Source organism: Panthera onca, chromosome D1 (genome assembly GCF_046562875.1).
Source record: "Panthera onca isolate mPanOnc1 chromosome D1, mPanOnc1 haplotype 2, whole genome shotgun sequence".
Classification (NCBI taxonomy): Eukaryota; Metazoa; Chordata; class Mammalia; order Carnivora; family Felidae; genus Panthera; species Panthera onca.
The window spans coordinates 7,446,100-7,466,955 of NC_138348.1; the positions used below are offsets into that span (position 1 = coordinate 7,446,100).

The 20,856-nt window shown below is 57.8% G+C and overlaps 1 protein-coding gene across 2 annotated transcripts; it reads left to right on the forward strand.

The window, feature by feature from the left end:
- The first annotated feature begins 19 nt into the window (after positions 1-19).
- Positions 20-12,563, forward strand: MAP4K2 (mitogen-activated protein kinase kinase kinase kinase 2). 2 transcript variants are annotated; one of them, XM_078433644.2, is made up of 32 exons: positions 20-527; positions 652-699; positions 914-1,004; positions 1,091-1,155; positions 1,462-1,517; positions 1,845-1,892; positions 1,979-2,021; positions 2,421-2,493; positions 2,587-2,718; positions 2,799-2,861; positions 3,239-3,320; positions 3,411-3,518; positions 3,918-3,996; positions 4,125-4,183; positions 4,688-4,731; positions 4,815-4,853; positions 4,947-4,980; positions 5,075-5,180; positions 5,261-5,349; positions 5,431-5,472; positions 5,570-5,654; positions 5,748-5,827; positions 5,926-5,986; positions 6,078-6,195; positions 10,050-10,108; positions 10,189-10,292; positions 10,394-10,571; positions 11,204-11,272; positions 11,409-11,495; positions 11,734-11,804; positions 11,904-11,959; positions 12,064-12,563. In XM_078433644.2, exons 1-32 carry the CDS (start codon positions 35-37, stop codon positions 12,149-12,151), a joined length of 2,850 nt encoding a protein of 949 aa, XP_078289770.1. In that variant the 5' UTR covers positions 20-34; the 3' UTR covers positions 12,152-12,563. The 2 variants fall into 2 exon arrangements, with proteins under 2 accessions (XP_078289770.1, XP_078289771.1); XM_078433645.2 differs by having other exon boundaries at positions 342-527; positions 652-709.
- The last annotated feature ends 8,293 nt before the right edge of the window (positions 12,564-20,856 follow it).

Consider the following 20,856-nt stretch of genomic DNA (forward strand, 5'->3'; position numbering starts at 1 on the left):
TTTCATCTGGGGAATTGCGGGCGGCGCGGGTGGGATGAGGAGTGCCCCCTCTCCCCACTGCCTTCTGGCCTTCGGGCTCCCCACCTGTAGGGAGCAGGGGAACCGGGCGGGGAGGGCGGGGGGGGGGGCAGGAGGGGGGAAGGGAGGAGATGCCGCTGGCCTGATCCCTCGGCCCCGGTCGGCTCCGCCCGGCCTCGGGGCTTCCCCTCGCCTCGGAGTGCCTGTCCCGCGGGCGCCGCCTCCCGGTGGGGCGGCGGGGCATCCCCCTCTGGCCCCGCCCCGGCCCCCGGCCCCGCCTCCTCGGCCTCGGAGCCACCCGCGCCCGCCCCGGCGGTGCTGCCCCGCCCCACCCCGCCCCGCGCCGCCCCGCGCCGGCTCCGCGGCTCCGCAGCTCACGACCGCCCGCCCGCCGGCCCGCCCGGCGCCGGGCAATGGCGCTGCTGCGGGACGTGTCGCTGCAGGATCCGCGGGACCGCTTCGAGCTGCTGCAGCGCGTGGGGGCCGGGACCTATGGCGACGTCTACAAGGTGCGCCGGGCAACCGGACGGGCGGGAGAGCGGCGAGGAGGGTGCAGGCTCTGCGCACTACCGCGGGATCCAGCCCCCAGCCCCGCCCCCTCCTCATCCTGCTTCACCTCCTCCGCCCCTGCAGGCCCGAGACACGGTCACGTCCGAACTGGCCGCGGTCAAGATAGTCAAGGTAGACCCAGGTGAGGGCCTGGAGGCAGGGCCTCTGCGCTGGTGGGAGGGCATAGCGCCTGGTGGCGCTGAGAGTTGACCCCCTGAGAGACAGGCCCCGGGAGGTGCTGTCACTTGGGATCTGTCTGGCCCGGATATGCCCATTTTGCAGATGAGGGCACCGAGTTAGAGCAAGCCCCATGCGCCCTCCCCCCATGATGCCCTGTGCTCCCCAGGGGACGACACCAGCTCCCTCCAGCAGGAAATCACCATCCTGCGTGAGTGCCGTCACCCCAATGTGGTGGCCTACATTGGCAGCTACCTCAGGTGAGGCTGTTTTATCCCCTTGCCTACCCTCAGGCAGCCCCCATGTGGCCCTGCCACGTGCTCACCCAGGTTCTGTGCCCTCGCAGGAATGACCGCTTGTGGATCTGCATGGAGTTCTGCGGAGGGGGGTCCCTGCAGGAGATATACCACGGTGAGGGCCAGGACTCCAGGCCCCAGAGGGCCACAAGCCTTTCCCCAACTCCCTCTTCCCCAACATGGGGCAGGAGAGGAGAGCTGGGGTCCTGGAGCTAGGCCCTTCTCCACTCCTAACTGGCTGTGTGACCTTGACAGAAATGGTGTCCTTTTCTGGGCTCTGAATCCCAGACTGTACAGGGAGGGGATAAGGACAACACCTCTTTCACCCAGCAGTGCCTGCTGCTTCCCCCACACAGGGTGGCCTGGCAAGGTCAGCATCTCCTCCAGACCTCCATGCCAGCCTTCACCCCTTCCATTTCAGCCACCGGGCCCCTGGAGGAACGACAGATTGCCTATGTCTGCCGGGAGGCACTGAAGGTAGCTGGGCCCATAAGGCTGTTCACGTTCCTAGTCCCCAGGAGTTACGGGCAGGGAGACTGGCTGCCCTGTGGGGGGGGGGGGGACTGCGGGGGTGGGTGGAGTACTTCAGGCAGGGCTGGCCCGAGGGGCTGTGGGTCCTGGGGGGAAAGGGGCCCCAGCCCTGTTGCCGGAAGCAGCACATTTCCCTCTTGGCTCAGCCACTTCCTGTTTGGGGAGAGGGGAGGAGGAAGCTGCTTGGGTGGGGGGCCCCAGTCCTGAGAGGGGGTTCAGGAGAGGTGGGATAGTGCTGGGTGGCTGCTCTCAGGAGCTCCTTTTTGTCCCCAGGGGCTACACCACTTGCATTCTCAGGGGAAGATCCACAGAGACATCAAGGTAGGGGTCTGGCCCAGGGCATCGTGGGAGGCAGGAGGAGGCTCTTGGGGGCACCAGACGGGATTCTCTCTCCTCCATTCCCACAGGGAGCCAATCTTCTCCTCACCCTCCAGGGAGATGTCAAGCTGGGTCAGTACCCCGGGGAAACAATCAGGGTGAGGGTTCTGTGGGAGCTCGTGGAGGCTTAGAGTCTGCGTTCAGGTGCTGGGTGTCCTTGAGCAAGTCACTTTACTACTTAACCCTCGGTTTCCCCGTTGAGACAGTAGACGAGCCCTCCTTCCCTGCCAGAAGTTGGATGTGGTTGGGTCTTTATGGATTCTAACCTGGGACCGTGCACTCGGTCAGGGATAGAAGGTGGTTGACCCCTCCCGGAGGGGGACCTGGCCTTGCCTCGGACCTGTGGCAGTTGTGGCTGAACCTGGGCCACCTGCTCTCTGAACCCTTCAGGTGCATTCCGAGCCTGAGCCCTGGAGGTGGGTGGGGAGTGGTAGCCAGTGGGCGGATGGGAGTAGCTCTCTCTCCCCGCAGCCGACTTTGGGGTGGCAGGCGAGCTGACAGCATCTGTGGCTAAGAGGAGATCTTTCATTGGGACTCCTTACTGGTGAGGCTGTGCCTTGGGCTGGGGGGGGTGGGGGAGGGGGGCGGGCGCCACAGGTGGGGCACCTGGCCATCCCATCTGTGACCCTGCCTCTAGGATGGCCCCGGAGGTGGCCGCCGTGGAACGCAAAGGAGGCTACAACGAGCTATGTGACGTCTGGGCCCTGGGCATCACCGCCATCGAGCTGGGCGAGCTGCAGCCCCCTCTTTTCCATCTGCACCCCATGAGGTCCGCTGAACACTTACTTGCCCCTCGCCTGACCTCGAGGGCCCTGCTGACCTCGTCCCCTGACCTCGTGCTCTCCACAGGGCCCTGATGCTCATGTCGAAGAGTAGCTTCCAGCCGCCCAGGCTGCGAGACAAGACTCGCTGGTGAGGGCCCACACCCCCTGCTGGGGCCTCCTTTCCAGCAGTCTCCATGGGGGCGGAGAGCCTTCTGCCAACTCCCAGGGCACAGCCTGCGGAGCCCTGCCCTCTCAGCCTTTGTGGACCATCTGCCGGAGGGGCTTGAGCCCTGCCTCTGGGTCGGGGGACCCAGCCTGGGTCGGGAGGAAGGGCAGACGGTTAATGATGGGGGGCGCTGCCGTGTCACGACGCAGCATTGCTTAGGCCAGCCGCCCTTGGCCTCAGGCCGGCTCTTTCCTAGAGCAGACTCCCTCCTCTGGAGCGGTGGCAGGGGGCAGCTGGCAGGATGCTGCACGTGAGGGCTAACCTGGGTCTGGGGGCGGGGGGGCTCTTGTGCCCACTAGGACCCAGAATTTCCACCACTTCCTCAAGCTAGCCTTGACCAAGAACCCCAAGAAGAGGCCAACGGCAGAGAAGCTTCTGCAGGTGGGAGGCAGGGGCAGGGCAGGAGCCTGGATGCTTGAAAGCAGGGCCCTGGAGGTCAGGAACCAACCTGTGCCCCCCTCAATCTTGCAGCACCCGTTCACAACCCAGCAGCTCCCTCGGGCTCTCCTCACACAGCTGCTGGACAAAGCCAATGACCCCCACCTCGGAACCCCTTCCCCTGAGGACTGTGATCTCGAGGTGAGTGAGCAGAGCTGGGGAATGGGTCCTGGCCTGGCCGGGTGGTAAGAAGTGTGGAGGCGGTATGAGTCAGGGCCCTTTAACTTAAATGTTGCCAGCACCGAGAACTTTCCTCCAGGCAAGCCCGCCCATTCGAAGTCTTCCCTGGGCCCATCTTGCCCCCACCCCCCCCCCCATACCTCCCACCTGATAAATTCCCCACCCTTGGTTCAGGCTGACCTGACCCGTGTGATCTTTGGCCAGCCACTTGCCTGTCTGGGTCGGTTTTCTCATCTTTGAAAACGAGGGTGCCATTTAATCTTGGGATCGTCTCAGAGGGTTGTGAAAACAAAACCCATCCGTGTGCAGAGAGCGCTTCCAGGCTGGGTGTGTGTGTCGGCTGTTTGCGTTCTCTCTTAGGCTTATGACGTGTTCCCAGACACCATTCACTCCCGGGGTCAGCACGGCCCGGCCGAGAGGACCCCCTCAGAGATCCAGTGTGAGTCTGCTGGGAGGACTGTGTCTGTGGATTTGGTGGGGTGGGGGGCTGGGTGTGGGCATTTGGTGTGAGTGTCGGGGTCGGTCGGGAGCCCACCTTCCTAACTCGGGTACCCTGGGCCCCCCCAGTTCACCAGGTGAAATTTGGTGCCCCGCGCAGGAAGGAAACGGACCCACTGAACGAGCCGGTGAGGGTCTGTTGCGGGGGGGGGGGGGGGGGCATGGCAGGGGTGCAGGACGGGGGGCGTCTCAGATTCCTGAAGCAGCAGCAGCCTGGTCCTCTGGCCGTGGAAAGCCCTGTGCAAGCAGGCTTGTCCCACCCAGGACAGCGAAGGCGGTGCAGGGGGAGGGGGACTGCTTCCCGGGCACAGGGACCATGCCTTTCTAACACGCGGGCCTGTCACAGACCCCGAGCCTCTCCTCCAGCTCTCTGCCGCGTCTGCATCCGAGCCTGGTCGTCCGACTCTACCTCTTGCCCTTGCGCCTCTCCGTCCCCTTCTCTGGCTGTCAGTCCTCCTCTTGCGTAGTTTCTCTGCCTCTCGCTGTCCCCCTCGCTCACAATTCTCTCGCCTGTTTCCGTGTCATTTTCTGTCTGTGCGTCCTGTCCTTCCCACAGTCTCTCCATCACCCGCCCACATTGCCTCTCTTGTCTCTGACTCTCTTTTGGTCTTTCTGACTCGGTTTCCCCGCAGTGGGAGGAGGAGTGGACGCTGCTGGGAAAGGAGGAGCTGAGTGGGTGAGTGAGGGAGAGGGAGGCTACAGGGAAGGGGGAGGGGCAGCAGAAAAGGCTGGCCTCTGACCTCATCCCCTCCTGCCCAGGAGCCTGCTACAGTCAGTCGAGGAGGCCCTGGAGGAAAGGTGAGGGGCTGGGCTCGAAAGGGTGGGGGGGCAGCTGGACCCGGGGCCTGGTCACATCTCACGCCTTATGTCCCTCTGGTTCGTCCCCGACAGGAGCCTGACCATCCGACCAGCCTCAGAACTCCAGGTATGGAGTGGGGGAGGGCCGGAGAGGGTGCAGTGGGGGTGGGTTACCGGTGACCCCCTAGCAGCCAGGCTCGGTCCCCTGACTCTCCTGCCAGGAGCTGGACTCCCCAGACGATGCCATGGGAACCATCAAGCGGGCCCCCTTCTTGGGGCCACCCCCTGCTGAGCCTCCAGCTGAAGACCCTCTGTCCAGCCCCCTGGGTGAGTCCGAGCCTGGGGGACCAGGAGATAGGCTCAGGGCGGGGCTAGAGCTGGAATTCACAGCCCTTCTGTGCCTGCAGGAACCCCACCCCCACCTCTCCCAGGCCCTAACAGCCCCCCACTGCTCCCCACTGCCTGGGCCACCATGAAGCACAGGGACGATCCTGAGGTGAGGGGGTGCTCCAGACGGGCTGGGAGGCTGGGAGGCTGGGGCTGTCGCCTCGGCCCTGACTTCTTCCCTCCCTTCCAGAGATCATCCTGCCACGGGCTCCCCCCCACCCCCAAGGTGCATGTAAGTGTCGGTCCCGCGGCCCTGCCACCCTGAAGCCCCCCTGCCGGCTGCCCCCTCTCCCCCCATCTTCTTCACCAGCCTCCTGCCTTCTCCCCAGATGGGCGCCTGCTTCTCCAAGGTCTTCAATGGCTGCCCCCTGCGGATCCACGCTGCGGTCACCTGGATTCACCCTGTCACCCGCGGTAGGCTGGGGCAGGGAGGAAGCAGGAGCCTGGGACCCCGCAGCTTGGGCCAGGGGGCGTGACTGACCTCTGACCCTGTACCCAAACCCGCAGACCAGTTTCTGGTGGTGGGGGCCGAGGAAGGCATCTACACCCTCAACCTGCATGAACTGCACGAGGATACACTGGAGAAGGTGAGGCCCGGCTGGCTTTGGAGGGGAGAGGGCCTTGGGGGGGCTTGGGGGGCTGACTCCCCGTCCGTCTGTCCGTCTGTCCGCTCTGCGGCCCCTAGCTGATCTCACACCGCTGCACCTGGCTCTACTGCGTGAACAACGTGCTGCTGTCACTCTCAGGTACGGGGCGGGGCGGGGCGGGGCGGGCAGGGCCCGGGGCCTGCACCCTGCCCGCCGACACTCTCTGAGCCCCTCTGTCCCTCCCCGGCAGGGAAATCCACGCACATCTGGGCGCATGACCTCCCGGGCCTGTTTGAGCAGCGACGACTACAGCAACAGGTTCCCCTCTCCATCCCCACCAACCGCCTCACGCAGCGCATCATCCCCAGGTCGGGGACCCGGGGGGGTGCAGCGGGGTGGGCAGCGGGGGGAGGCAGAGGGGCAGAGTCAGGGTCGAATAGGGCCCTGCACGGGACTGGTGACCTCAGGCGTGTCACTTTGCCTCTCTGAGCCCAGTTTCCTCGTCCATCAGCGTCCGTGCCCCCTTCCCTTGCCCTCAGGCCTGTTGGAAAGCAAGGGGACCACAGTGTGGCAGCTGTGGTTGTTAGGGTGGGGCACAGTTGCTGTGTGCCTGGTCGTAGGCAGGGCTTGGAGACAACAAACCAAATGCATCTTTGACAGTCAGCCCCTGACCCCCCTCAGTGACCCAGAGGGAGAGCCAGGAGGGGCGCAGGGGCCTCTGAGGGGCCAGCCACACGAGGGCCTGCAGTCGGAAAGTGCCCAGTGGGTTTCCAGGCAGATGAATTAGAGAACCGCCTTTGGCGGGGGGGGGGAGAGAACGTGCCAATGCACGTGGGTGACCTGGGGGAGCAGCCCGAGAGGAAGCTGCATGGCTGGCAGAGCCCTGCCTTCGAGGCCAGGCCCAGGATCTGGGTTTGGTTCAACTGGCCGCGGCACCGCGAGCATTTTAGAAGGATCCCTCTGTATGTCGATCAGGACTCTTTCCGTAGCGGGCAAGGCAACTCACTGACTTAAGCACGGAAGGGCGGTTAGTGGTTCACGTGACTGCAAGTTCAGGAGAAGGGTTAGCTTCAGGTCCAGCTGGATCCAGGCTTCCATGGCCTCGCCAGAAATCTGCCCGCGTCTCTTGGCTCTGCTGTCCTCTGTCCCCTTCGTTCTCAGGTAGGCTTTCCTCTCCTCTGATGGATGCCCACGGTTCCAGGCCAGCGTTGCATTAGCTAACAGCCCTACGGTGCTAGAATCCCTGCTTCCAAGAAATTCCCACAAAGTCCGGGGACCAGTTCTCTTTGGTCTAGCTTAGGTTCATGCCCACTTATGAGCCTGTGGCTGTGGCCATGGGATGAGGAGCTCGGGGAGGGGGGGGGGGGGGCCAGGCCGGGGTCACGTGCTGTCTCCTAGTCCTAGGGGTCAAGAGAGAGGGGCCCGTCAGACCGATGAAGGCTAGAGCCATCTGCCGGCTGTGCCGACGGCGGCAACAATGGATCGGAGGGGGCGGCCGGCGAGAAGGCACTTGGAGAGGAGGGCTGCGCTGTGGCCTGAGGCAGTGGGGCTTAGGCTGCAGGGCGGACAGACTTGAACCCTCTTCAGAAAGTGGGGCTGACGGGATCTGGGGCCTGACTGGAGTGAGCAGGAGGGAGAAGGAGGGACCGGGAGACCTCAGGGGAGCGGCTGATGTCGTGTGTTTTATGAGGTGTCCAGGGGGACGTCTGAGACAGAGTCCCTTTTTAGTCATTCAGCGAGTATCCACTGAGTACCTAGTATGTGCCTGGGGGACTCTGTGAACTAGGGTTCTCTCCTCTTCCCCAGACTTTCTCGTCACGGGAGACCGACAGCAAACGACCGACGTAAGAAAGGTGCTCTGGGGTGCACAGAGGGGAAGGTAGTACATGCAGAAGAGCAGGGATAAGGAGGGCCAGGAGGGGTGGGGCCTGGATTGGGGTTTTAAACAGGGTGGTCAGGAAGGCCATGTGAGTAGAGGCTCAGAGCAAGCCTTGTTGTTACCTCTGGGGAAAGCATCTCAGGGTGGGGGTGGGGGCAGTGCAAAGGCCCTGGGGCAGGAACAGGCCCGGCCTGTTTGAGGAAGGCAAGGAGACTGGTGTAGCCAGATGGATGGAGCGTGGGGAAGATGATCTGGGAGGGCCCGGTAGCCACAGTGAGGCTTTTGGTTTTGACTCAGAGCAGCCTGAGCGCCACTGCAGAAGAGTCACACGGACTGAGGTTTTCAGGCGATCCCTCTAGCCGCTGTGCTGAGGAAAGATTGAAGGGGTGAGGGGAAAGCAGGGAAGCCTGTCCGGAGGTTATTGTGATCATCAGGTGAGAGGTGACGGTGGCAGCGTGGGCCCGGGTAGAAGGGAAGGAGCTGAAAAGCGGCTAGGTTCGGATTTCATTTTGGAAGTTGAATCAGCAGGATTTCCCGACAGTTGGTGGATGGGAGAGAAAGAGGAGTCAGGGAGGAGTTCAGGGTTGTTGGCCTGGGTGAATAGAGCCGTCATCAGGCGTGGCTGGAGCAGGACTCAGTTTGTCACGTGGCGTTTAAGGTGCGTAAGCGGGGCCTTCGTTGGCCGTGGGCTAGGTGAGACTGAATTCGAGGAGGGGTCTGGGCTGTGGGCTTAGACGTCCCCCTGCCCAGGTGGATGGCGGGAGCCGGTAGGGACAGGCCAGTGGCTACGCCCAGCTGGGAAGCCCGGGGCGCCGGCCCTTCCTGGAGCAAGCTCACTCACACGGCATCTGGAGCCCTGTGGCCCTAGGACTTCCTGAGCTCAGTCCCCCAGCAAACCTCTGCTTTGTCCCAGGACCTGCAGGAAACAGGCCTGTCAGCACACCAGTGAGTCCCTGGCAGCTTTGGGTGTGTGTCTGGGAAACTACAGAATCGCAGTGTCCACTTCGAACGTAAAGAGCAGAGAGCCAGAGTTGTCTGCAGAAAAGAAAACAAAACAAAAATATGCGCCTCTGTCCCATCCAAAGGCCGGTTGGGGAAGAGAGTAGAGTGAGGACAGAGGGACGGGGAGAGACGGGCACGGGCCGCCTCGGCGGGGTCCCCCTGCTGGCAGAGGGCCTAGACGGGCCGCTGGGAGAAGGTGGCAGGGCTGCGGACATGTAGCCCTGTCCCCCAGAGGAAGAAACAGGCTCAGAAGGTCCCCTGAGGGCTTGGGGGACAGCCGGTAAGCAGAGCAAAGACTCCACCTCTCCCCTGCCTCCAAGGCAGGCCCCCCCCTGCTGGTCCCTGTTGGTGTAGCTTCAGCTGAGGCAGTGGGGGGGGGGGGGGGGGAGGGAGGAGGGCAGGGCAGGGAGAGGGCAGGCCCAGCCGTTTGTTTGCGGTTTTCTTGCAAGTCTTAATCTCCCCGGGCCTCCCTGCCTTTCTGTGACACAGGACATGTGTAGTGGGGACTGCCGTGAGTGCTCTGGCAGCCTAGCAGGGCTGGAGTCTCCAGCAGCTCCCCACCCCTCCACACTCTCGTTTCTCCATTCATTTCTTCATGTATACCTTTCTTTCACCTGAAAAGGATTTTCGATGACTGGAAATAGGAGAGAAAGTAAGAATTCAGAATGAAAGCCCTTTGTGAGAGTATTCTGAGTGCCAGGCTCTGCGGTAAACCCTTCTCCTGTATTCACTTGTTTTTTGTTTTTGTTTTTTAAATTAGAGAGAGAGTATGATGGAGGGAGAGGAGCAGAGGCGGGGGGGGGGAGAGAGAGAGAGAGAGAGAGAGGGAGGGAGGGAGGGAGGCTCTATGCTCAGCGTGGAACCTGACGCGGGGCTCGATCCCACAACCCTAGGAGCCAAAATCAAGAGTCGGACGCTCAACCGACTGAGCCATCCAGGTGCCCCTGTATTAACTCATTTAATCCTTACTGTGACCCTCTGAGGTCGGTGCCACTGTTACCCGCCCCCCCCCCCCCACCATTCTACGGATGTGGAAGTTGAGGCAGGGGGGAGGTTACGTGACTTGCCCAAAGTTGCACAGTGAAAGGTACTCCTGTGATCCAAACCCGTGGACTGAACAGAGACACTGCAGGCTGTGGAGGTGGGTGCTAGAGCCACGGGGCCGGCTTCTGCTCCTGTGCCCTCCACAGCTGCGTCACCCAGGCACATTGCTCTGCCTCTCTGAGCTTCGGCTTCTCACCTCCAGGGGCAGGAAAGCGATAGTCCCCATTTCTCAGGGCTCCGTGGGGCCTCGGCCACGGATGGCACCCATGACACGTGTCCTGGTTGTCGCCCCTGCAGGCGCTTTGCCCTGTCCACCAAGATCCCAGACACCAAAGGCTGCCTACAGTGTCGTGTGGGTAAGAGCTGGGCCGGGTGGGGCCGGGGAGGGCTGGGGTCACGGGCACAGCCCGGGACCCACTGCCCGCCTCTCTCACAGTGCGGAACCCCTACACGGGCAGCACCTTCCTGCTGGCCGCCCTGCCCGCCAGCCTCCTCCTGCTGCAGTGGTACGAGCCGCTGCAGAAGTTCCTGCTGCTGAAGGTGTGGGGCGGGCGGGTGAGGCCGCGGGCTCCCCCCCCCCCCGCCCCCGGGGTGGGGGTGGTGGGCCTGGGGCGAGACCTGAGCACCCCTGCCGCCCCCAGAACTTCTCCAGCCCCTTGCCCAGCCCGGCGGGGATGCTGGAGCCACTGGTACTGGACGGGAAGGAGCTGCCGCAGGTGTGTGTGGGGGCTGAGGGCCCCGAGGGGCCCGGCTGCCGAGTTCTGTTCCATGTCCTGCCCCTGGAGGCCGGTCTGACGCCTGACGTCCTCGTACCACCTGGTGAGCGGGAGGGCCCTTTGTGTGTGTGTGTGTGTGTGTGTGTGTGTGTGTGTGTGTGTGTGGGACAGAGAGCTAGACAGTTGGCGAGAGAGAGAGATTGCGTGTCCCCTGCAGCGTGTGGCTCCACGGAGACCAGCCTCCCTTCAGCGGGGCTTCCGTAAAAGATTGCATTAGACCAAAGGGCTCAGCAGCTAAGAAAACCCACCGCTGCAGGGGCCTCAGACACGAGCTGTGTCATTCTTAGGCCTCACGACGGCCCGCGAGGTAGGCATCGTCATGCCTGTGTTACAAATGAGGGAACGGAGGCTCAGAGATTTGTGGTCCCACAGTGATGGAGTCACACGGCGTGCTTCTCCTGACTCCAGACACCCTGCCCTCCTCCCCGCCCCCGTCCCCCCCCCCCCCCCGGCTCCCTGGGACTCACCCCTGCCTCTGTGCGCCTGCAGGCGGGCCACTTTGCTACTCTGAGCCTCAGTTCCCCAGCCGTGCCGTGCGGGAACCCAGTGGGGCTGCTGGGGGGTTGAAGTGTGGTTGTGGGGACAGCTGGCTCTAGCTGTCCGCCACGTCTTCCTCTTGGGGCCAGAGCGGGGCTGGTGGCTCAGCCAGGCCGTGTCTCCCTTGTCTGCCTGCAGAGGGGCTCCCGGGCACAGCCCAGCAGGTGATCCAGGTGGACAGGGACACAGTCCTAGTCTGCTTTGACCGTGAGTGCCCCTGAGGTCAGGGTTGGGGGCAGTGGAGGGGGTTAGGGGAGGCGAGGGAAGCCTTGTGAGTGGGGGTCTGCCCCCCCAGAAGGGAACCACCTGGTCCCCACCTACCACCAGCCCTCTCCCTGCGCAGGCTGCGTGAGGATTGTGAACCTTCTGGGTGAGCCCACGGCCACACTGGCGCCTGTGCTGACCTTTGACTTCCCCATTGAGACTGTGGGTGAGTGACAGATGACGACAGGGTGGGGGGGGCGGATATCCCCAGCCTGGAGCAGGTGGTGTGGCCCAGGGGCCTGGGGCTGGGGGTGGGACGAGGAGGCAGGTGCCGCAGCCCCTCTCAAGGGCCACCGCGGTCTGTGAGGACCTCTGTGGCCCAGGTGTGGGCCCAGGGCGTGGCTGGGGGAGCCCCAGTGTCCTCAGGGCAGGTGCAGGGCTCATGGCAGCTGGATTCCCCCTAGTGTGCCTGCAGGACAGCGTGCTGGCCTTCTGGAGCCACGGTATGCAAGGCCGAAGCCTGGACACCAACGAGGTGAGCGGAACCCGGGAACCTGGCCTCCCCTGACCTATCTGTCCCCACCTCTTAGGAGAAGACCTGCTGGGGTGGCCTCAGAGTCCCTTTCCTTCCCAGGTGACTCAGGAGATCACAGACGAGACAAGGATCTTTCGAGTGCTCGGGGCCCACAGGTAAGACGGGGCGCCTCCCCTTTAGAGGCCCCTGAGGCTGTATGGACATGCGCACAGGCCTCAGGCCCCTGCCTTGCTCACCTCCGGTTCTGTCTCCCCTCCAGAGATATCATCCTTGAGAGCATTCCCACCGACAACCCCGGGGCTCACAGCAACCTCTACATCCTCACGGGCCATCAGAGCAGTTACTGAGAGGGTCAGGTCTGGCCGGTGGCATTCCGCCGTCCCGCCCCCAGGCCTTAGCGGCATTCCCCTTTAGGCAGTGGCGCCTCCCGGATCCGAGAGGCCCAGGCTCTGCTGGGCTGAAGGGCAGAAATAATTCTGAGAAGAGTTTTGGGGCTGTGGAGGGGAGGGGAGCCCACCCCGGGGCCCCTGCGATAACTGGACCAGAGGAAGCTGCTGTCCCCTCCCCTAGCCCCATGGGCAACCCGGGCCCTGTGACAAGGGCCCCGGGCAGGGTGGGAGCAGGCCCGGGCGATCCATTCCATTTTGTTCCACGTTTCTTTTCCATTCTTCTTGCCAAGAGCCTGCCCCTGCCCCCTGTCCTGGGGAACATGGTATTTAAAAGAGAGACTATATTGGTATTAAAGCTCGTTTGATTTTACTCCACTGATCCCTCTTTGTCGGGGGTTGGGGGGGAGAGCTGAGGAGGAGGACTGGGGAGGCTTCCTCTCCCTCCTCCCGCCCTCCCTCCCTCCTTCCCTCCAGCACATCTTTCTGTGGCAGCAGGTGCTATGGGTGCCCCATGGAAGGGTGGGCCACCAGTGCTCTCTGGCGGTTCCCTTAGGGGGCAGCCAGGCAGAGGTGGTGGAGAGGCCAGTGGCCCCGAAAGGCCTCCTAGGGGCACTGTCTTCCAGGGCTCCCTGCTCAGGATGAGCCCTCAGCTTTGTAATATGAGGCCTCTTTTATGGCCGAGGAATGATGCAGTTGGGGGAGGCAGGCTGAACAAAGGGACTCTCATCCCCGGGCACTCCTGCCCCCTATGGGATCTCACCAGGCAGCCAGCACCCAGGGAGGGCCAGCCACTGGCAGCTCCACCCTGTGCCAGCGAGGCTTTGGTTTCTGGACACAGCCTGTCCTGATCTGGATCCCCTGCCCAGGCCCGGGGCTGCGTCCCTGCCTCCCACCTGCTGCTTAGGTGTGTTCCATCAGACCAGGACCGCTAAATATGGACTCACTCCAGCGTCAGACTAGGCTCCGGGAAGATCAGCCTGTGTCCATTTAACAAGTATTCCCAGTCAGCCTTCCCAGTGCTAGACCCCGGGCTCACAGAGGGGTCACTCCCAAGGTGTGGACCAGCCCCCAGGGAAGGGAGGGTATCTCGAGGGTATGTCTGTCTGCCCGTGGCTGACCTTGTGCTTTGCCGTGTCACTCTCCCACTTTTCCCTCTTGGAGGGCTCCGTGCCCTCAGGCCAGGGAGCCCTCCCTTTGTCTCAGGCACTGACCAGGCTGCTTTTGACCAGAGCCTTTGGCCAGGTGAGGTCAAAGCGGTAGGACGGCAGCTGGCCTGGAAGGAGAGGACAGGTACACACACAAGACCATGGGTGCATAGGGCGAGGAGGCCTTGGGTCTGGGGCCAGAGCTTGAGCAAAGGCCCAATTATTTTTCTTCTGGTAGACAAGGCAGCTGTTTGAATTAAGAACTTCTCTACCAGGTTGGGTTGCTGGTATTTGATAAACGGATACAAATGGGCGGCGGGGGGCGGGGGTAGATGGCACCTTATGTGAAGAGCTTGCAGCAGCCCAGTCCCTAGTGCCCCTGCCAGGAGCCCAGGGTGATCCCAGGTCGTCAGAGTGTCCCCTTGTCCACTCTCCCACAGAGCCCAGTCCTGGGGTTTCTTGGCTGAAATGGATTTGTCAGACAGGGAAGGACACGAGGCTTCTGTGCATTGGCACTCACACCTGTGCTCTCCCTGAGACCCAAAGGAGGGGGGCAGGCACCTCCCGAGTTCTGAAAGTCTACACCTGCCTGGCTGACATGTGATGGGCCAAATGGTGGAGTGGCGGGGATAGAATTCCTAACTTCCCAATCTCTCGATTTCTTGGTTTAGGTGTAGGATTAAGCTGAGGAGTGCCGGGGGTGGGGAGGCGAGCTCCCGCTCCGCGGAGGCCCCTGACCCTGACCCCAGGTGCCGGGGGAGGACAGACCTTCTACCCACCGAACCGCGGTCGGCAGAGAGCGCCACCTTGTGGCGGGCCTCCCCGGCCCTCCGCTGCCACCCACGCCTGAAAAGGGGGTTTTGGTGGGAGGAGTCAAGAGTGTTAATGTGCCAAAGTGGGAGATCAGGGAAAAGCAAGGGCTTCTGATAAAGTATTCACTGGCAGCACAGGCTGGCCACAAGCCAAAGAAAGCCCAGGAAGCTGGGAGTTTGCGCTGAAAGCCTAAGAGTGTTATATTATTTATGTATTTTTAAATAGGTAGGCCTTGTCCGTGGCACACTGTTTTTTAAAAATGCAAAATAGATACGATGAGAAGTCACCTACGAAGGTCTCCGTTACTTATGAACCCTTCGGGGAGGATTTATGCAGTTCAGTATGATATCTTCTCCTCCCTTTTTTTATACGTGTGCTAATATATTCCACATACCTTTCTGCTCTTACCCTTTTAAAATCCGACCTGGAGGGTTTTCCATTATCACTGACTCCCTCTTTGTTTGTTTGTTTGCTTGTTTTATAGCTAGTGGTGTTCCATCGTAGGGGCTTCCCACAATTCCTGTTCCTTAAAGTGGGTTAGATCTCTTTGGATGTAAATTTGTTTCTACTACTTTGATATTACAGACGACACTGCAATAAATATTCTTGTGCAATAAGTATTAGGCCAGTGCCACTGTACACATTCAGGTGTCCTATAGCATAAGTTCCTGGAAGCGGCATTGCTGGCTCAGAGCGGCCGTGTTTGTTCTTGCGACAGCGACTGTCAAAATTGCTTGCCCTTCTGGGCGGAAGTCTCTGAGATAGGTCAGCTCGGCCTCTTGAAGCCATTCTGTGGGTAAGTGGAGGAGGCACGGGTGCCCCAGGACGTTCAGGTAACTGGCTCGTAGCCGAGCGAGGGTCAGAGGTCAAGGCGACAACCGCAACGTTGCGCTCCGGAATGGCGAGGGACGGGCCACCTTTGTGTGGCGCGTCCAGCGCCTGGTCACTGCCTGGTGCAGAGGCGGCCCTCAGACACGCTTTCTGAGTGAAGGGATGGGGGTGACGGGGGTGAAGAGGGAGGTGCTGCCGTCAGCCCTCTTGACCGGACCAGCTCGCCGAGCTGGGTCTTCCGCAGATACAGCAGATCCCAAGTCTGCCTGCAGGGCTGCTGGGGGGGGGGGGGGGGATTGAAAATACCGTAATAACAACACCACACAGATGCATCTCAGAGATAGAATGCCGAATTAAAACCACGAATCCCACGAAATGACACATAGCACGATAGCATTTTCCAAAGCTCAAGACCCAGCAAAACGAAACCACTTATGGTCCGCTGACACACGCACAGGTGATAAAACTGTCAGGTCCGGGGAGGAAAAAGTACCAAATTCAAGATGATGGTCTCCGAGAGGAGAGTGGCAGTGGGACGAGGAAGGACCCCAGGAATTTGCAAGGGTTTTGGTAAAATCTTGGTCCTCAGGTTGGGCGATGGGCTCCCAGGGCATTCAGTGTTTGTCGGTTCTTTTTGTACGTTTCAAACGCTGCATAGTAACGGGTTGAGTGTAAGCATAAAAATAACCACTCAAAAAATAAAGCCCGGTAACGACTTCAGAAAGAAAAACAAAAAGCCAAGATAATCCTTCCCTACAGGACGGTATCAGTGTTGGGAGGAGAATTATGGGCAGATCCTCCCCCTCTCTCTAGTTTTCTCTATTGTTTGTTAACACATCTTTATTGAGAGGCGCCTGGCTGGTTCAGTCAAAAGAGCATGCAACTCTTGATCTCAGGGTCATGAGTTCGAGCTCCATGTTGGGTATAGGGATTACTTAAATAAACTTAAAAAAAAAAAAACACAAACACCTTTATTGAGGGATAAACTGGTATCCGATACACTGCATATATTGAAAATGTACTATTTGATGATGACGTGGGAAACCGTCACCACAATCAAGATAATGTCCATCATCTCGCCAAGTTCCCTCTACCCCTTTGCGATCGTGCCGTCCTGCTCATAATACCCACGGAGCCGCTCTCCGTCACTATAGATGAATGCTCACTTTTCAGAATTGATATAAATAGAATCGTACAGTGTGCACACCTCTTTACCTTTCACTGAGCAAATGGTTCTGTGATTCACCCATGTTGTTGCATGTACTGATAGTCGTTCTTTTTTATTGCCGAGTAATATTCCGTTTGATGGGCGTACCACAGTGTGCTTGGCTCGTCGCCTGTTGGACATGTGGGCTCTTTCCGGCTCTGGACTGTTACAAATAAAACTGCTATGAACATTCACGTATGTGTCTGCGTGTGGGCATCTACTTTCATTTCTCTTGGGTAAATACTTCGGCGTGGGAAGTGTTGTTGAACTTTGTAAGGAACTGCCCGAGCGTTTTCCAAAGTGGTTATTACCATTTTACATTCCGGCCAGCCAGGTAGGGGAATTCTAACCCCTTCGCTTCCGTGACGGCCCTTGGTATGGTCGGCCTTGTTTAATTTTCACCAGACGTGTCGTGGAATCTCACGGTGGTTTTAATTTACTTTTTTTTTCACGACTGTATGACTTCTTGGGAAAAAGAGTCTGTTTTCTGGTGCCTGGCTGGCTCGGTCGGTAGAGCACACGGCTCCCGATCTCGGGGTTGTCAGTGTGTGCCCCACGCTGGGTGCAGAGATTACTTTAAATTTTTAAAGAAAGAAAGAAAAGAGTCTGTTCAAATCTTTGGCTTTTAAAAAGTAGGGTTGTCCTCTCGTTGAGTTTTAGAGTCTGGGTACAAGTCCTTTATTGGATACATGATTTGCACATACCTGTTATGCTATTTAACGTTTTATTTAGTTTTGAGAGAGACAGAGCATGAGCAGGGGAGGGGCAGAGAGAGAAGGAGACACAGAATCCAAAGCAGGCTCCGGGCTCTGAGCCGTCAGCACAGAGCCCGATGCGGGACTTGAACTGACGAACTGCGAGATCATGACCTGAGCCGAAGTCGACCGCTTAACCGACTGAGCCACTCAGGCAGGCGCCCAGTTATTTCTAATCTGTACCTAAAGTCACAAATTCCACTACCTGTCTCCCACTGGTTCAAATTAGCTTTAACAGGAAGTAGTAAGCAGGGGCTTCTGGGTGGCTCAGTTGGCTAAGTGTCCGACTTGGGCTCAGGGCATGCTCTCATGGTTTGTGGGTTCGAGCCCTGCATCGGGCTCTCTGCTGACAGCTCAAAGCCTGGAGCCTGCTTCAGATTCCGTGTCTCCCTCTCTTTCTGCCCCTTCCCGTTCATACTCTCTTTCAAAAATAAACATTAAAAATTGTTTTAAATAATAATTTAAATAATTTTTAGGCAGGCGCCCCTAAAAATTGTTTTAAATAAAAACACAAAAAATAGGGGGCGCCTGGGTGGCTCAGTCGGTTAAGCGTCTGACTTCGGCTCAGGTCACGATCTCGCGGTCCGGGAGTTCGAGCCCTGCGTCGGGCTCTGGGCTGATGGCTCAGAGCCTGGAGCCTGCTTCCGATTCTGTGTCTCCCTCTCTCTCTCTGCCCCTCCCCCGTTCATGCTCTGTCTCTCTCTGTCTCAAAAATAAATAAACGTTAAAAAAAAAAACCCACAAAAAATAGGAAGTGGTAAATAAATATGATTTTGCAGGGAAAACAAAACATGAAAATCTCTTGGTGCACAACGGGTGCTCACTCCATGGTAGATAGTGTTGTTCCTAATGCAGGTAATGGAATCACAGGTGGGCTCTCCAAACTGTGGACACAGAGGCAAACAACCATGGACTTGCTCCTCCTAAATGTCAGCTACCTACATGGTACTACCAATCAGTCTTGCCAGGGGTTGGGGTTTCTGAACTATCAGACGTAGATTCAAAAGACCGAAAACGCCAAAGATGAGTGGGAAGGACTGAAGCTTTTTTTTTATGTTTGAAAAAGAGAGAAGGAGGGAGGGAGGGAGGGAGAAGAGAGAGAGAGAGAGCCCACAAGGTGGGGAGGGGCAGAGAGAGAGAAGGAGACACAAATCCAAAGCTGGCTCCAGGCTCCGCGCTGTCAGCACAGAGCCTGACGTGGGGCTCGAACTCACAAATTGTGAGATCGTGACCTGAGCCGCTTTACCGACTGAGCCACCCAGGCGTCCCTGAAACTTCTTATGTTGTACACTCCAACACCAGTTCTCTGCCACCCACCAATGTCTTACAAGTCCATCCGATTCTGACACGAACAACTCCGAGTTGGTGAAGACCCCACAGGTGAGGAATTCAGCCACAAGTCCTGGTTCTCCGGGCTAGCCACACCTCTGTCCAACCTGGCTGCAAGTTCAGGGTTCCCAAAGACCCCTTTCAGGTTCAACAATTTGCCACAGTGACTCACAGAACTCAGGCAAGCACCACATTTATGATTACTGTTTTATTATAGAGGATACAAGTGAACAGCTACATGAAGAAACGTGGCAAAGTCTAGAATGGTCCTGAGCCCAGGAGCTTCCGTCCCTGTGGAGTCAGGGTATACACCACCCTTCTGTCACATCAGTAGGCTCACTGACTCAGAAGCTCTCCAAACCTCATTGTTCAGGGTTTTCAACTGAGGTTTCGTTACACAGGCACGATTGATGAAATCATCGGCCGTGTGACTGAATGCAGTCTCCAGTCCCTCTCTCTCCGCCAGGGGTGGGGCTGAAAGCGGAGTGGTTTTCCTGACCAGCCAGCATCCTGAAGCTAGCTCAGGGCTCTCAGAGCTGGCAATGAGTCCCCTGTGAGCTTCAACTCGGGTATGGTCCAAAGGGGCTTGTCATGAACAAGCAAAGACACTCGTATCACTCAAGAAATCCCAAAGGTTTTTGGAGCTCCGTGCCAGGATCTTGGGACAAAGGCAAGATAATATATTTTTGGTGGTACTGCACCCTGTATAAAATCAGGAGACATCTGTGTCTGGAGTCCGTGTAGAGTTCTTGGAGGTTCCTATTCAAACCAACAGTGCTCTCTGATCTTACTGGATCGGCACAGCATCCTGTAGGGGTAGCGTCAATGTCTGCCTCGTGCGGACAGAGAAACTGAGGCGTGGAGAGATTAAATTACTTCCCTAGTTGTCCGCCGGTGGATGGCTGGCCTGAGTCCGTTAAGACTCCAACCTGCCTCCAAACTGGGAAGAATCAGCCTGCGGGTCCTCAGCCAGAAAGTGCCAATTTATTTATTTTTTATTAAAAAAAATTTTTTTTTAACATTTATTTATTTTTTGAGAGGGAGAGAGACAGAGGGTGAGTGGGGGAGAGGCAGAGAGAGAGAGACACGGAATCTGTAGCAGGCTCCAGGCTCTGAGCTGTCAGCACAGAGCCCGACATGGGGCTCGAACTCACAAACCGTGAGACCATGGCCCGAGCCGAATTAGGATGCTTAACCAACTGAGCCACCCAGGCGCCCCAAGAGTAGGGATTTTAAAGGCCACGCTCTGCAAAAATAAAAAGTAATAAATTAACGTTATTAATAAATGAATAACATTGCAACTTGGAATTAAGGAAAGATACTCTCATGAAAGTCCTGGATAAAAGAAGAAATTCAACCAGAACAGCTGCAGAGCAGTGCGGGTGACAGGCCCATCACACAAAGCTGTAGCCTTTGCTGTCATCAGCATGGCAACGTCGCGATTGGTATTAACAGTCCATTTTCGGGTGTGCATTTGTCTCTTCCTTTACCAGACTATGATTTTCTGGAAGGCAGGGACTGAGTTTCGTTTACTTCTGCGATCCACCAAAGCTCTTTTGCACTCAGTAACTGCTCACACGCTGAGGGACTCTTTTCTCCTCCAGAGAGCCTTGTTGTACTAACTGGGAAAATTAACTTTCCCTTCATTTTCAAACAGATGACTTAAACACATAAAAGTTTTTTGAATGTTTATATTTGAGAGAGAGAGAGAGACAGACAGAGTGTGAGTAGGTAGGGTCATAGAGAGAGACAGGGAGACACAGAATCCGAAGCAGGCTCCAGACTTCGAGCGGTCGGCACAGAGCCCGACACGGGGCTTGAACTTGTGAACTGAAAGATCATGACCTCTGAGCCAAAGTCGGACGCTTAACCGACTGGGCCACCCAGGTGCCCGATGACTTAAATATTTTATATTTTTTCCTTTCTTGTCCGTAATATTAGCTTCGCTTTTATTATACAAATAGTACTTGCTCAGTATAAAAAACTAAAGTAGAATATAGAACATAGAGAAATAGGAGGAAAAAATTAAAAATTACCTGAGATCCCACCACCATTAAAAATTTGCTGATTTTCCTGTCAGTGGACTTCGTTATGTTCAGTTATATAATGTTATGTCACGGGATCATCAGAAATTTTTAAAAAGTATGAAGCACATTTAAAAAATGTTTTGAGTGCTCAAAATGTATGGAATAACGTCCAAGTAATTGTTTCCCTCTCCAGTGCTTCACTAATAACATGACGTGTATTCTTCCATAGCTATGCTCAGCTAACCAAATAAAAACATGCACGAGCACACACATATACGGGGCTTTACAAAAACGAGATCGTGAAATATGTATTTGTCTGCTTTTCTCATTTAATAACAGCACAGAAGTCCCTCTACATCAGTTGGTATCGATTAACTGATTTTCAAATCTGCCTAGTAATCTATGTTACTGACATTCAGTTTGTTGAATTCACTTATTAATAGAAACACACTTTGTTTCCAGATTTTCACCGTTACAGTGCTGCAGTAAATGCAGTATAAGACCATGAACACATTACATTATATCATCACACACTTTGCTTTGGGGCAGACTCCCA